Here is a 15,394-nt window from a genome sequence, read left to right as displayed (position 1 = left end):
CTTATGCATTCCAAATGCCAGCTTGGTTAGCCGAGTAGTTAATGTACCCATTCTCCAACCAACAGGCTGCGAGTTTAAATCCTATCATGGGTATGGACATTTTTTGAATGTCTTTAATGTGGTATGTGAATTTCGTTGTCCATGTGAGACCATCACCCACCATGTTTGTCAGAGGTCTCAGGTGGCTTGAAAAAGTTCTATGTTTGGGCACTAAAATGGGGTTTCTTTAAACTATGTAAAAAAAATATTTAAAAAATAAACAATAAGATAAAAAATACTCAGCCCACCCATAATTACATAATGTAATTGGTACTTAAGTAATATGTTAACTGTGTGTGTGTGTTCTTCTAATATAGAGGAATGAAATTTAGTGGAAGGGAGTCGCATAATAACTTGGTCTATAAACTGCCATTCACAATATTTGTTACTGCTTTATATCCTAATTTTTTTCCATAAATATCATCATCAAATTCCTGACATGTACCCTCAAGGGATGTACAGCATATGATAGTACTACACGAAAATTTACCTCATTACTAATTTCCTATCTACAATCCACCTATATCTTGGTCTTCCTCTGGATCTTTTTCCTGCCAACCTGGCAGAGAACACTTCTCTTTTACTAATCTTTCCTCTCCCATTCTGTTGAAGGTGACCACACCACCTGAGATTAGCTCTGCTAACACATTCCTGGATGCTAACAATATCAAGTCTTTCCTAATATCCTTGTTTTTAATATGCTATTGCCATTGATGCCATCTGTTCATGCCCCCTAATCTTTCTTAGGACTCTCATATCTGCAGTCTCTAGTCTTTGGTAAAGTGTTTTACTTCTAACCTAGCTCTCAAACCTATAAGTTAAAATTGGTTTGAACATTGACTTGTATACAGCTAATTAGTGTTTTGACTAATTTCTCTCTTATTCCATATAAATTTATTCAGTTGACTTCCTACCATGCAGCTTTGTTGATTCTGTTGTCTATTTCCATGTTTAATTTACCATCTTCACTAAAAATTGTGCCCAAGTAGCTGAAATGTTTTACTTGTTCTATAGGTTCTCCATTCAAAATGCAATTGATATTTTCAATGCTTCTGTATATTTTTATTGTCTTTGTCTTGTTATTGCTGACCTTCATACCATTATCTATTATAACAGTTATTTAATTTAGTCAGGGAATCTTGCAGACTTGTAGAAGATTTAAAAGTATAACATTATCCGCATAAAGGCAAGAGGTTGACATTAACATCTCCAATTTTGACAAAGTTTAATATCACTTATCATCATGATATAAATAATAAATAACAAAGGGATAATGTACATCCTTGTCTGACACCAGATTTAACATAAAACCATCTTCCAGTACTTCCTTCAACTCTAACTGCTGCGTTACAAGTAATTCTCACATTCAGTTTTATTTCCCTTTTTATGTATGGGTACTATGAGAGCTCTACTCCAATCATCAGGAATTCGTCCCTCTGTCCAGGCCTTCTGAACTATGCAGTGAAGCCATAGCAAGACTTTTATACCTCCATCCATACTTGAGCATTTCTGGTCGAATCATCTACTCCAACTGCCTTTTCACATTTCAAGCTTTTGATGGCTTTTTCTACTTCAAGTATGGATAAGTATTCTTGACTGCATACTTGGTCAGTGTTTTTTTTACCACTGTGCTGTCAATGATTGTTTCATTTAGCAATTTTTCGAAGTAATTACTCCATACTTCCAGGATATCCTTTTCTCCAGTTTTCATGTCACCTTAATCATTTCTAATTCCTTTTACAGCATCTTTCCTCAATTTCTGAGCTTCTTCAACAACCTCCAGAATATCTTGCCACCTTCTTGATACATATTTTCTATGTTCTTACCAAAGTCTTCCCATGACTTTTGTTTAGCTAGTTTACACAGTGTTTAACTTTCTTACATTTGTCTCTGTATTCTCTAAGGGCACAATATGACTTATTTGCCAGGAACTTTTGATATGCTTTTTTCTTTTCCTTCACTGCCTCTTTAACTTCTATCCTTGTAGACAATCTCATCAAAATGCCTCTCTGGCTGAATCAATCAATGTTTTCTGCAGGATTTGCCAGTGAATCTACAAGGTTGGGTTCCTGTTCTCAAATTCTTTCATTTTTTCTTGAATAATGTTCTCATATTTTAGTCTGCAGTTCACATCTGAGAGCTGCTCAACTTTTATTCGCTTTAAAACTTTCTTACGTGTTCTTCTTTTCAATATGAAATTCAATTTTATCCTGCTGAAGACTTCCAATTTCAAATCTTCTGTACACACTAGTGTCCTGCACCAGTGAGAAAACATCACTATCCTCAATAACATAGTCAATGAGACTTTTCTTATTCCTTGCCTCTTCTCTCTGTGTGATTTTGTGCACATTTTTATGTTGGACATTGTGTTAGTAATAACCAGTCTATGTCCTTAGCAGAAATCCAACAGATATTTGTCATTATTATTAGCTTTGCTCATTGTGTCAGTTGCTTTCTCTAAAGTCTCAAAAAAATCCTTCCACTTCTTTTCTACCTTAGTAGAACTTTCTGTAGGACTATATGCACAAATAAGTCTCATTGTCCAGTTCCCCATTCTGATATTTGCCCACATCACTCTACCTGAGACTGCCTGCCATTCAAGAAGATTAACCTCGTATTTTGTGTTGAATACTATGGCTACTCCTTCTTTTCCTTGATTGTCATTTCCTGAATATAACATTTTGTATTTATTGGTCAGAAAGATCTCACCAGTTTTTGTCTTTTTTGTTTCAGTCACCCCTATTATGTCGATCTGTTACTTATCTAATTCTTCAGCTAGCTCCATTTCTTTGCCATTCAGGCTTCTTTTGTTGATAGTACCGATCTTTAACTCTGGGGATGTTGAGTTGGGGTGTGTTTTAGGATTTGTTCAAGTAGCTGACCTTTCACTGTTTGCCTTGGTTCCCTGGCAAAAACAACGGGTGCCTTGTTTAAATGGACGACGTATCAGCTAGCATGAAATTCTGTCATGTTGTACCAGCATTTTATATTGTGATTTTAAGTGTCCATAAGAATACAATTTGGTCAGCTAAATCCCAAATTGCCAGCTCATCCTTGTTCGTCCAGTATCCAGGTAAATATCCAACAGGGTGCACCATGAGAAGGAGAGGATTGGACAAATAGGTCAGAATCCCTGGTCAATTCTCCACATTCCTTTAAAGGCTATGTGGAGGTCTCCTCTCAGTTATACAGCTTCCATAAATATTTGTATTCAAAATATTATTGTTCTTTTCATATATTGTTCATTAAATTATGTGACCAGTAATAATACAACAACAAAAACATTCATAAGGAAATGCATTTGTGAGCATGTTTTCATAGTGGAGGTGGTTGTTTTTGTTTGGTATTATGGCCAAAGTAACTATGATTAAGGCAGGGGATTATTGTCTTAATAACATGTTCTTCCGGTTGGTTTGCCTGTTTTAAGGGACTTATGCACTGTAGCCATTTAAAATTTTTTGTCTATATTTAAAATGGCTACATGCATAAGTCAGAAACCCAAATCACAGGGTTGAATGCCTGACGAGAGAGTAGTACAGTTATTAGTGCACCAAGCTAGAAAATGAGATTGGTTTGGTTGGCATTAGACTAAGGCAATTAAGGCCATGGAGGCATAATGCAAAGCACAATTCCTTTCAGATGTATATATTGCTAAGCATTATGGAAAGGGTCACTATTCAGACTAGTTTTAACCTATATAACTCAAGAAGACACTATTTTATAGCATCTTCCTGAGTTGGCTCCCACTGATAATAAGGATGAATTAATGCAGAGGTCATATTTTCCATATACAAGTATATAAATACTCTGGATCGAAGATAGCTGTAGAAAGTTAATCCAATTTCAATTTGGGATTTAGCCGACCAAATTGTATTCTTATTGGTTAAACCAAAATATAGAATGATGGTACAACATGACAAAATTTCATGCCGGCTGGGGCGTCGCCTGGTTAAACAAGGCCCCCGTTGTTTTCGGCAGGGAACCAGGGCGAACAGCGAAAAGTCAGCTACTGGAACAAATCTGAAAATAAACCCCAACTCAACATCACCAGAGTTAAAGATCGGCACAATCAACGTCAGAAGCCTGAATGGCAAAGAAATGGAGCTAGCTGAGGAATTAGATAAGTACCAGATCGATATAATAGGGGTGACTGAAACAAAAAAGACCAAAACTGGTGAGATCTTTCTGAGCAATAAATACAAAATGTTATATTCAGGCAATGACAATCAAGGAAAAGAAGGAGTAGCCATAGTAATCAACACAAAATACGAGGCTAATCTTCTTGAATGGCAGTCAGTCTCAAGTAGAGTAATGTGGGCAAATATGAGAATGGGGAACTGGACAATGAGACTTATTTGTGCCTATGGTCCCACAGAAGGTTCTACTAAGGTAGAAGTGGAGGAATTTTTTGAGGCTTTAGAAAAAGCAACTGTCACAATGAAAAATGAAAAGTTGGTCCTTGTTGGGGATCTAAATAGCAGAGTAGGAAATGATTGTGAGACATACAAAAATATTTTGGGAAAATTTGGAGAAAAGAGCAAAGCTAATAATAATGGCAAATATCTGTTGGATTTCTGCTCAGGACATGGACTGGTTATTACTAACACCATGTTCCAACATAAAAATGTGCACAAATTCACATGGAGAGAAGAGGCAAGGAATAAGAAAAGTCTCATTGACTATATTATTGTTGATAGTGATGTTTTCTCCCTGGTGCAGGACACCAAAGTGTACAGAGGATTTGAAATTGGAAGTGATCACTATTTAGTCTTGAGCAGGATAAAATTGAATTTCATATTGAAAAGAATAACATGTAAGAAAGTTTTAAAGCGAATAAAAGTTGAGCAGCTCTCAGATGTGAGCTGTAGACTAAAATACACAAAGATTATTGAAGGAAAAATGAAAGAGTTTGAGAACAGGAATCAAACCTTGGAGATTCAGTGGCAAACTCTGAAGAAAACATTGATTGATTCTGCCAGAGAGGCATGTGGTGAGGTTGTTTGTAAGGATAAAAAAATCAGAACTCCTTGGTGGACACAGGAGGTTAAAGAGGCAGTGAAGGAAAAGAAGAAAGCATACCAAAAGTTCCTGTCAAATAAGTCAGCTTGTGCTCTTAGAGAATATAGAGACAAATGCAAGAATGCTAAACACTCTGTAGAACTAGCTAAACAAAACTCATGGGAGGACTTTGGCAAGAATATAGAAAATAAATATCAAGAAGGTGGCAAAATATTCTGGAGGTTGTTGAAGAAGCTTAAGAATGGAGGAAAGAGTGCTATAAAAGGAATTAGAGATGATAAAGGTGACATGAAAACGGGAGAAAAAGATATCCTTGAAGTATGGAGTAATTACTTTGAAAAACTGCTAAATGAAACAAGCAGTGATAACAGCACAGTGGTAAAAAACACTGACCAGGCATGCAGTCAGGAATACATATCCATACTTGAAGTAGAAAAAGCCATCAAAGGCTTGAAATGTGGAAAGGCAGCAGGAGTAGATGATATTCGACCAGAAATGCTGAAGTATTGTGGTATAAGAGTCTTACAGTGGCTGCACTGCATAGTTCAGAAAGCCTGGACAGAGGGACAAATTCCCGATGATTGGAGTAGAGCTCTCATAGTACCCATATATAAAAAGGGAAATAAAACTGCATGTGAGAATTACAGAGGTATTTCCCTACTTAGTGTTCCTGGCAAGATCTATGCAAGTATACTTGAGAAACGGTTGAGAAGAATTGTGGAAGAAAAGCTTGGTGAAGAACAAGCTGGATTCAGGCCAAATAGAGGCTGTCAGGATCAGATCTTCACTTTACGACAAATAGTCGAGAAAGCATGGGAATATAACAAAGATCTGTATTTAAGTTTTGTTGATCTGGAAAAGGCATATGACAAGGTGCCAAGAGAGAAGCTATTCAATACGCTGCAGTTATATGGTGTCAATGGGACATTATATCAAGCAATACTTAGTCTTTATTTGAGTTGTAAGTCAGCAGTTCGAATTGAAGGAAGTACAGAAAGATGGTTTAATGTTAAATCTGGTGTGAGACAAGGATGTACATTATCCCCTCTGTTATTCATTATCTATATGGATCACATTATGAAGGAAAGTGGTATTAAACATGATATCAAAATTGGAGATGTTAATGTCAGCTCTTTGCTTTATGCGGATGATGTTATACTTCTAAATAAATCCGCTACAAGTCTGCAAGATTCTCTGACTAAATTGAATAGCTCTTGTAATAGATATGGTATGAAGGTCAGCAATAAAAAGACAAAGACAATGAAAATAGGCAGAATCATTGAAAATGTCAACTGTGTTGTGAATGGAGAACCTGTGGAACAAGTAAAACATTTCAGCTATTTAGGCACGATTTTTACTGAAGATGGTAAATTAAATATAGAAATAGACAACAGAATCAGCAAAGCTGGTATGGTGGGAAGTCAATTGAATAAATTCATATGGAATAAGAGAGAAATTAGTTGGAACACTAAATTAGCTGTATACAAGACAGTGTTCAAACCAGTTTTAACTTATGGATCTGAGAGCTGGGTCAGAAGTAAAACACTTGACCAAAGACTAGAGACTGCAGATATGAGAGTCCTGAGAAAGATTATAGGCGTGAACAGATGGCATCAATGGCAGTATCATATTAAAAACGAGGATATTAGGAAAGAACTTGACATTGTCAGCATCCAGGAATATGTTAGCAGAGATAATCTCGGGTGGTATGGTCACTTAAACAGAATGGGCGAGGAAAGATTAGCAAAACAAGTGTTCTCTGCCAGGTTGGCAGGAAAACGACCGAGAGGAAGACCAAGATATAGGTGGATTGATACGGTACAAAGTGCTTTAGACGATAGAAATATAAGATCTGATAATATTGGAGTGTTGACAAGTAACAGACTGATTTGGAGGAAAATTGTAGATAGGAAATTAATAATGATGTAATTTTTTTCATGTAGTACTATCATATCCTGTACACCCCTTGAGGGTACATGGCAGGAATTTGATGATGATGATGGTTACAAAGTAAATTATACAAGAAATAATATTCTGGTTTAAATTCTTTATTCAAGTGTAACTAAACCTAGTTTGTGTATGAAGGACCAACTAGGCTATTTGTATATAGAGGCTGTTGACTTCACACCTTAGTATCCCTTAATGCAAAGCACAATTCCTTTGGGATGTGCATACATATATACAAGTTTGCAAACACTTGAATAAATCATCAAACAAGAATATAATTTGTCAATTTATGCAGGTATCCTGTTTATCACACAACTATTAAAATTATTTAACAATATCTGGCAGCAAGGCAAATTATCAAAAAAGCTGGAATAAGGCCATTATCATTCCACTCTATAAAAATGCAATAAGTAACTATGAAAATCATTGGAGTAAGTCTCCTAAATAAGTTACAGAATGTTAATTTCAAAACTTAAATCATGTATAGAAAATAAACTTTGTGAAGAATAAAACAGCTTCCAAAAAAAAAAAAAAACATGTATTAATCCAGTTTTTACATTAAAAATACTAATGGAATAGCATTGTGAATTCAAGACATAAAAATTGCCTTTGACAAAGTCATAAGGAACAAACTATGGATTATAAAGAGATTAAACACTCCAAATCAACTGTTCTCAGCAATAACAAAACAATCAAATAGCTGTATGTAATAATTAAAGAAAAAAGTTACAGAATGGAAACCAATAAACAGAGAAATCATCTGTAAGCAACTCTGTATGCAAGAACAATAGGATGTTGCATCCTTTGAAAAAGCCCCGAGTTCAATCCTTGTCATGAGAGGAATCATTATATGGCTGTTTTCCATTGATGGCAAGTCAAATGATTTTATATGGAGGTAGTAGGATTTTTTCTCCAGAAGACTTGGATTTTTCCTCCTGCACATACAGGCAAATTGTGCAAGAGAATACATTCAGTTTACAGACAAAAAATACTATTAGTGGTGAGACAGTAAATGGCACTGTATGTTAATGGTGATAATGTCATTGTAAGTAGTTGGAGGATTAAGTAGTAGAGAAGATGGTGAGGTGTATGTGATAGAGTACAGTGCCCTCCAATGATAGGTCCTCAGACTCTTTGGAGATTTACGTAACAATAGTCCATCAAGAATGCCCAGTGTCACCACTATCTATAGATGAAGTAGTAAAGAAATGGAAGAAAAATATAAAAACCAGCATTTTAACTAGATTGTAGAACCATATTAATACCAAGGTTGCTTGCATATGACCAAGTAATCACAGCAAGATGTGAAGAACTCCAGAGATCAATATTTTACTTGATCACAATTGCTAAAAAACTTGGAATACAAATATCAACAGATTAAGACTTTTAAAGGACTATTTTTGGTCAGAAGTAATATAATGAGTGAAAATAAAATTTAGAACACATTAACTGCTTCAATTATCCTGGATGCTCCATATAACATACCAAAGAAACCAATGTTAATATACCATAACTTCCAACTTCCTTAAGATACTAGGGATGATGAATAATATTTTCAAACCTAACAAGTTCAAAAGTACACAAGAATAAGACTTCATCAATGGGAATTATTTCTGGGAAAATTCCCATATTACTCCTCTAAAATAAGCTTATTTTAATGGCTAATATAGCCTACTTTTGTTTAGGAGTGCACCTTTTTTTTTACAATGTCATTGGCTCTTTACCCAAAACCTAGGACATCATTGAAGTGTTATAAAACTAATATATGATGAATAATATAGGAGGAAAATTTGGACATGCTTTTTGGATGTTGTTTTCTGTCTCCTTATTCCAGCAATGTGACTTGATCTGCTGTTAAGCTGCTAAAAAAAAAGGGGGGGGGGTGTAAAGTAATGTTGGGGAATTATTTGAAAAAAAAAAAAAAATGGGTTTTTTTATACGTATAATATTATTATTAAGGGTGGGTAGAGAGAGAGTTTGGGGGGGGGTGAGAGAAGTATCTGAAGATAGAAATTTTTTGGAGGAAGAGGAGGGATTTAAGGGAAAAAGTGGATCTTCCCCCACAAGTTTCGAAGACTAAGCCTGTCGAAATGACTCGCACCCCGTTACTCCTGCCCCGAGTTTTTCCCTTAAATCTCTCCTCTTCCCCAAAAAAAATTTCTATCTTCAGATCCTTCTCTCACCCCCCCCCTCCTAAATGCTCTCTACCCACCCTTAACAATAATAATATTACTATTATACATATAAAAAACCTGGGTTTTTTCAAAAAATTCCCCCACATTACTTTACCCCCCCCTTTCCTTTAACAGCCTACAACAGATGAAGGCACATCACCGGAATAAGGAGACAGAAACCAACATCCAAAAAGGTATGTCCAAATTTTCCTCCTATATATTCTATTATTATTCTTCATATATTAGTTTTATAACACTTCAATTATGCCCTAAGTTTTGGATAAAGAGCCAATGACATTGTAAAAAAAGGGACACGACTAAACAAAAGTAGGCTATATTAGCCATTAAAATAATAGACTTCATCAAGTTCTTGCAAGACCTCTACTGTATGAAAGTGAAATATGGGCCATAAATACTGCAGAAAAAAAAAAAAAACTAGAGAAATAAAATTCCGAAGAGGATAGCAGGATATACTCTCTGGGACTAAAAGACACAGAAATATGCAAAGAACTAAAAATAGAATCAGCATTAGAAAAGATACAAATGCAAAAATAAATGGATTGAACATATTCAGATTACCCAAGAAGATACTTCAATACCACCCAGTTGTAGGACCAAAGAAAAAATAGAATGAAGTGGGAACAGACCACTGGGCATAAATCCCTGAAAGAAGGAGGATGCTACAATAAATCTGGTATGAAAACAGGTAATAAAACAGAAAACTCATTCTACAATGAATCTGCAGAACAAGTAATATTTTAAATTAAAAATACCAAGAAATTATATTCATGGTTTAATCCTCTGTTCTAGTGTAAGCAAACAAAGTTTGTGCATGAAAAAACTTGATGACTGGGCAATTCATATATAGAGGCTAGTGACTTTATACCTTAGTATCCCATAATGCAAAGTACATAAACTTGCAGACATGTATAATGCTATGCATTATGGGAAGGGTCACTACCCAAACCAGTTTTGACCTTTGAGGTCTCATCAGTGGAATAAGGATAAAGGATTAAACCACTAATATAATTTCTTGGCATCTTTAATTTACATCATAACCAAGCAGAAAAACTTTTAACAAGTAATATTTTAGTTATTTAATCACAAATTTAGTTAAGATTAAAATGAAACCTGGAAACTGATGAGAGAATAAACAAAGTTGAAGTTGAATAAACTAGAGAGGAAAAAGAGAGGAACTTGCAAAAACATCAAATTAGCAATACACAAGAGTACTCAAACCAATTTCAACATATGAAAAATTTAAGGAAATGAACAGATCACATCAGTGGCTGAATCACATAATTATCAGAAAGGAATTACATGTTGCTAATATTCAGGAATGTGTGAGCATAGTTAAACAAAATGGAAACTAAAAAATTAGCAAAACATTTTTAAAGCAAAAAAAAAAAAAAAAAGACTGACAGAAAGACAAAGATGTATATTGTTCAATGCAGTTATGAGTGATTTAGAGCAAAAAGACCTGATGATATCAAAAACTGGAAAGTAAAAAACAAGTCTGGAAGAAAACAGGAAACTAGTCACGAAACTCAGTTGGAATAATATATACCATGACAGCCAGAAATTATAAAACCAAGAAATGATAAATTTTCTAGATATGCCAAAACTAAAAACATGAATGAAATCAATAAATCCCAAATAATTACAAATTCATGACTATATTATATCATCATCATCATCAAATTCCTGCCATGTAGCCTCAAGGGGTGTACAGGATATGACAGTACTACATGAAAAAATTACATCATTAATAACTTCCTATCTACAATTTTCCTCCAAATCAGTCTGTTACTTGTCAAGACTCCAACATTATCAGATCTTATATTTCAATCATCTAGGGCACTTTGTAGCGTATCAGTCCATCTATATCTTGGTCTTCCTCTGAGTCGTTTTCCTGCCAACCTGGCAGAGAACACTTGTTTTGCTAATCTTTCCTCTCCCATTCTATTTAAGTGACCATACCACCTGAGATTAGCTCTGCTAACGCATTCCTGGATGCTGACAATGTCAAGTTCTTTCCTAATATCCTCATTTTTAATATGATATTGCCATTGATGCCATCTGTCACACCTCTAATCTTTCTCAGGACTCTCATATCTGTGGTCTCTAGTCTTTGGTCAAGTGTTTTACTTCTGACCCAGCTCTCAGATCCATAAGTTAAAACTGGTTTGAACACCGTCTTGTATACAGCTAATTTAGTGTTCCGACTAATTTCTCTCTTATTCCATATGAATTTATTCAACTGACTTCCCACCATACCAGCTTTGCTGATTCTGTTGTCTATTTCTATATTTAATTTACCATCTTCAGTAAAAATCATGCCTAAGTAGCTGAAATGTTTTACTTGTTCCACAGGTTCTCCATTCACAACACAGTTGACATTTTCAATGATTCTGCCTATTTTCATTGTCTTTGTCTTTTTATTGCTGACCTTCATACCATATCTATTACAACAGCTATTCAATTTAGTCAGGGAATCTTGCAAACTTGTAGCGGATTTATTTAGAAGTATAATATCGTCCGCATAAAGCAAAGAGCTGACATTAACATCTCCAATTCTAATATCATGTTTAATATCCACTTTCCTTCATAATGTGATCCATATAGATAATGAATAACAAAGGGGATAATGTACATCCTTGTCTCACACCAGATTTAACATTAAACCATCTTCCTGTACTTCCTTCAATTCTAACTGCTGACTTACAACTCAAATAAAGACTAAGCATTGCTTGATATAATGCCCCATTGACACCATATAACTGCAGCGTATTGAATAGCTTCTCTCTTGGCACCTTGTCATATGCCTTTTCCAAATCGACAAAACTTAAATACAGATCTTTGTTATATTCCCATGCTTTCTCGACTATTTGTCGTAAAGTGAAGATCTGATCCTGACAGCCTCTATTTGGCCTGAATCCAACTTGTTCTTCACCAAGCTTTTCTTCCACAATTCTTCTCAACCGTTTCTCAAGTATACTTGCATAGATCTTGCCAGGAACACTCAGCAGGGAAATACCTCTGTAATTCTCACATTCAGTTTTATTTCCCTTTTTATATATGGGTACTATGAGAGCTCTACTCCAATCATCGGGAATTCATCCCTCTGTCCAGGCTTTCTGAACTATGCAGTGCAGCCACTGTAAGACTTTTATACCACCATACTTCAGCATTTCTGGTCGAATATCATCTACTCCTGCTGCCTTTCCACATTTCAAGCCTTTGATGGCTTTTTCTTCTTCAAGTATGGATATGTATTCCTGACTGCATGCCTGGTCAGTGTTTTTTTTTTATCACTGTGCTGTCATCACTGCTTGTTTCATTTAGCAGTTTTTCAAAGTAATTGCAAAATTTCAAAGTAATTGCAAAGCACTCTTTCCTCCATTCCTAAGTTTCTTCAACAACCTCCAGAATATTTTGCCACCTTCTTGATATTTGTTTTCTATATTCTTGCCAAAGTCCTCCCATGACTTTTGTTTAGCTAGTTTTACAAAGTGTTTAGCATTCTTGCATTTGTCTCTATATTCTCTAAGAGCACAAGCTGACTTATTTGACAGGAACTTTTGATATACTTTCTTCTTTTCCTTCACTGCCTCTTTAACTTCCTGTGTCCACCAGGGAGTTCTGATTTTTTTATCCTTGCACACAACCTCACCACATGCCTCTCTGGCAGAATCAATGTTTTCTTCAGAGTTTGCCACTGAATCTCCAAGGTTTGATTCCTGTTCTCAAACGCTTTCATTTTTCATAAAAAAGAGGTATCCACAAAGCAATTTTATGTGAATCCCAGCTACAGAAGATTGCAAGTACTGTGGATGGGCTAAAGGTTAGATAATCTAAAAAATAAGTTCTAGAGATCAAACATGGAATTTTTTCAAGTCTACTTTCAGGCTTCCAATAAACACAGTGGTGGTTTGACACTTCTTCTTTCACTACGCGTTATTACCGCTTCCTCTGCAGGGTCCGCATGTTACTTAGATGCGACTACTTGTTAGTACCACTCCCAACTGACCTGTCGCCTAGTCTGCCGCTGGGAGTGATGTATTTTTGGCTGTATACGCGCATGTTCACGGGGGCCGGTTTGCCTGCTTGTGGGATGAAAAACGCCAGATAAACTGGCAGAAAAAACCCTACTGCCCGCAACCATGACTGAGGAAGATCCTCAAATTCCTCAAGTCTTCGACGGGAATCGAATCTGGGACACTCCTTCCCCAATCATATGGTTGCGAAGCGCAAAGCCACTAGGCTAACCGCACGGACAGGTGGTGGTCTGACACTAGGCAATGAAATTCATCTACCTCCTAAAGACATTCATAAAATTCCATGCCCATAGCATAATTCCAACCCATACAGCCTGCTGATTGGAAAGTGTGTTCTTCACTCAGCCTAGTTGGCTGAGTGAAGAGTATGCCCAACAGAAGAGCATAGCCAACTTTAGCAAATGTTTTCAAGAAGCATGAAAATTATTTATGTACTGCATGACCTACAAAATGCCCTTCCTCAATGAGGCCAAACCCCTATACATGCCTATATACAGTCAGTCCTCAATTTACAAATGACATGACTTATGACCACTCATACTTACAATGGCCAGCCTGTTAACACAATTCTCTGAATACCACTTTATTGCTGCACGTATGGATGAGGGAATTTACTGAAGACGGTTTTTCTTAAATTTATGCAGTATGAAATGAGGTGACTGTAAAGGGTATAAATGCCATTTGAAAGAAGCTTTGAAATTCCATGTTCATACATTCACAGGATGCAACAAAGAAAAAGTATTACAAGAAAAGATATTACAAAAAAAAAAAAAAAAAAAAAGTTTACAGGGGAAAAATTGACAGAGGTACCTCTGTTAGTAAGGCAATAATGGCTGTTTGAGGAAATGGATTCTGACATGGAGAGATTTAAGAAATGTAGTTAGAATGATTCGAGCTGCAACTGAGAAAGATTTATGCAGAAAAGAAAAGGCAAACTCTGTGCAGACTATGTTAGATGTAATGTACATGTTTTCAAAAAGCCCACTCTTGCTGTCATCTCATCTTTGACAATGAGAATAAAACCTTCCACAAATTACACATATGACAAACCATTAGGACACTTGACTGCAATTCCTGAATTTGAAGAATTTGTTGTAGATGACCTGTCCTCCTCCATCTCCTCCAATGAGTAATCACCCAATTAATAAAGCAAGAGATATGAGTAATTACTTTTGCCTGTACGTTTCCTGCTGATTATTTCAGTAAGTACAAAGAAGCACTGTAAACTGATGTTTCATTATTTATTACATTACAGTTCTGTTCAGTCATTTTATTTTGTAATTTGTCAATTGTATGATTTCACTATAAAAAAGAAAAAATTAGTTGAAAATACAACAAAATCAATATTCTGAATTGTAATCTTTGACATAACGGGATCATTGGAATGGAACCCATCATAAGTTGAGGATTGACTGAATAATAATAAACCTTTGTCTTTCAATAGTGTTTTGGAAGTGAATTAAACCTTGAAGATGCAATTATGATACAAGAATCAGAAGTCTAATTCTTGTATTATAATTTGCAAATTCATCACATCCAACATTTCATAAATCTGAAAAGAAAATTAAATCTTTGCTTTACATTTTCTGTACTCCGTGAACATCTAAAATTCTAGTGTTGATTAAAACAATTACTTTGACCATTTTTCTAATTCGGGAAAAAAAATTAAATACATATAAATTAATGTATCATTCTAATGAAACATTAAAATTTGAAACCACAAATATACTTAAACGTTCAAAACTTCTAGTTAATTATCCCTCTGAAATTAATCACTACCTTTCATTAGATACAGTATAACTGAAGTTTTCTAATATCTTGCTACTCTTGATCAAATCTAAAATGGCTTGACAAGCTAATTTATGTAACATTCCAAATTATTATTATTATTGCACTCTCCATGGAGTCAGCAGACTCATCATGGGAGATTCATACAACTGACAACATATTTATCAAACTGAATGGTGTGAAAATTATTCATAATCTTACCAGGACCAATCACTTTCACAACTAAATCTCCTTGGCCAGCATTTTCAGTAAAAACTTTAAAATCTGCTACATCACGTACTCTAATACCATTTGGCTGTAGTCCTCTTCCAGAAGCTTTAACTTTCCGAGCATCACATACTAGAAAGTAATAAAGAAGAGAACATGGCA

At 35.3% G+C, this 15,394-nt stretch overlaps 1 protein-coding gene across 2 annotated transcripts in view; it reads right to left on the bottom strand.

Annotated features, from left to right (window-relative positions):
* The window catches only part of LOC150095403 (filamin-A-like), a 640,838-nt gene that overhangs the window by 393,025 nt on the left and 232,419 nt on the right, over positions 1–15,394 (bottom strand). For both annotated transcript variants that reach the window (XM_090410722.1, XM_090410723.1), the window contains exon 9: positions 15,227–15,364. In XM_090410722.1, the coding sequence (XP_090266848.1) occupies positions 15,227–15,364 (138 nt within the window). The remainder of the gene's footprint in view (positions 1–15,226; positions 15,365–15,394) is intronic.

The sequence above is a fragment of the Typopeltis vanoorti genome, chromosome 20 (assembly GCF_054136105.1).
Source record: "Typopeltis vanoorti isolate ZY-2024b chromosome 20, IOZ_Tvanoo_1.0, whole genome shotgun sequence".
Taxonomy (NCBI): domain Eukaryota; kingdom Metazoa; phylum Arthropoda; class Arachnida; order Uropygi; family Thelyphonidae; genus Typopeltis; species Typopeltis vanoorti.
Note: the sequence above shows the minus strand (reverse complement) of the source record. Positions and strands in the feature narration are given on the sequence as shown.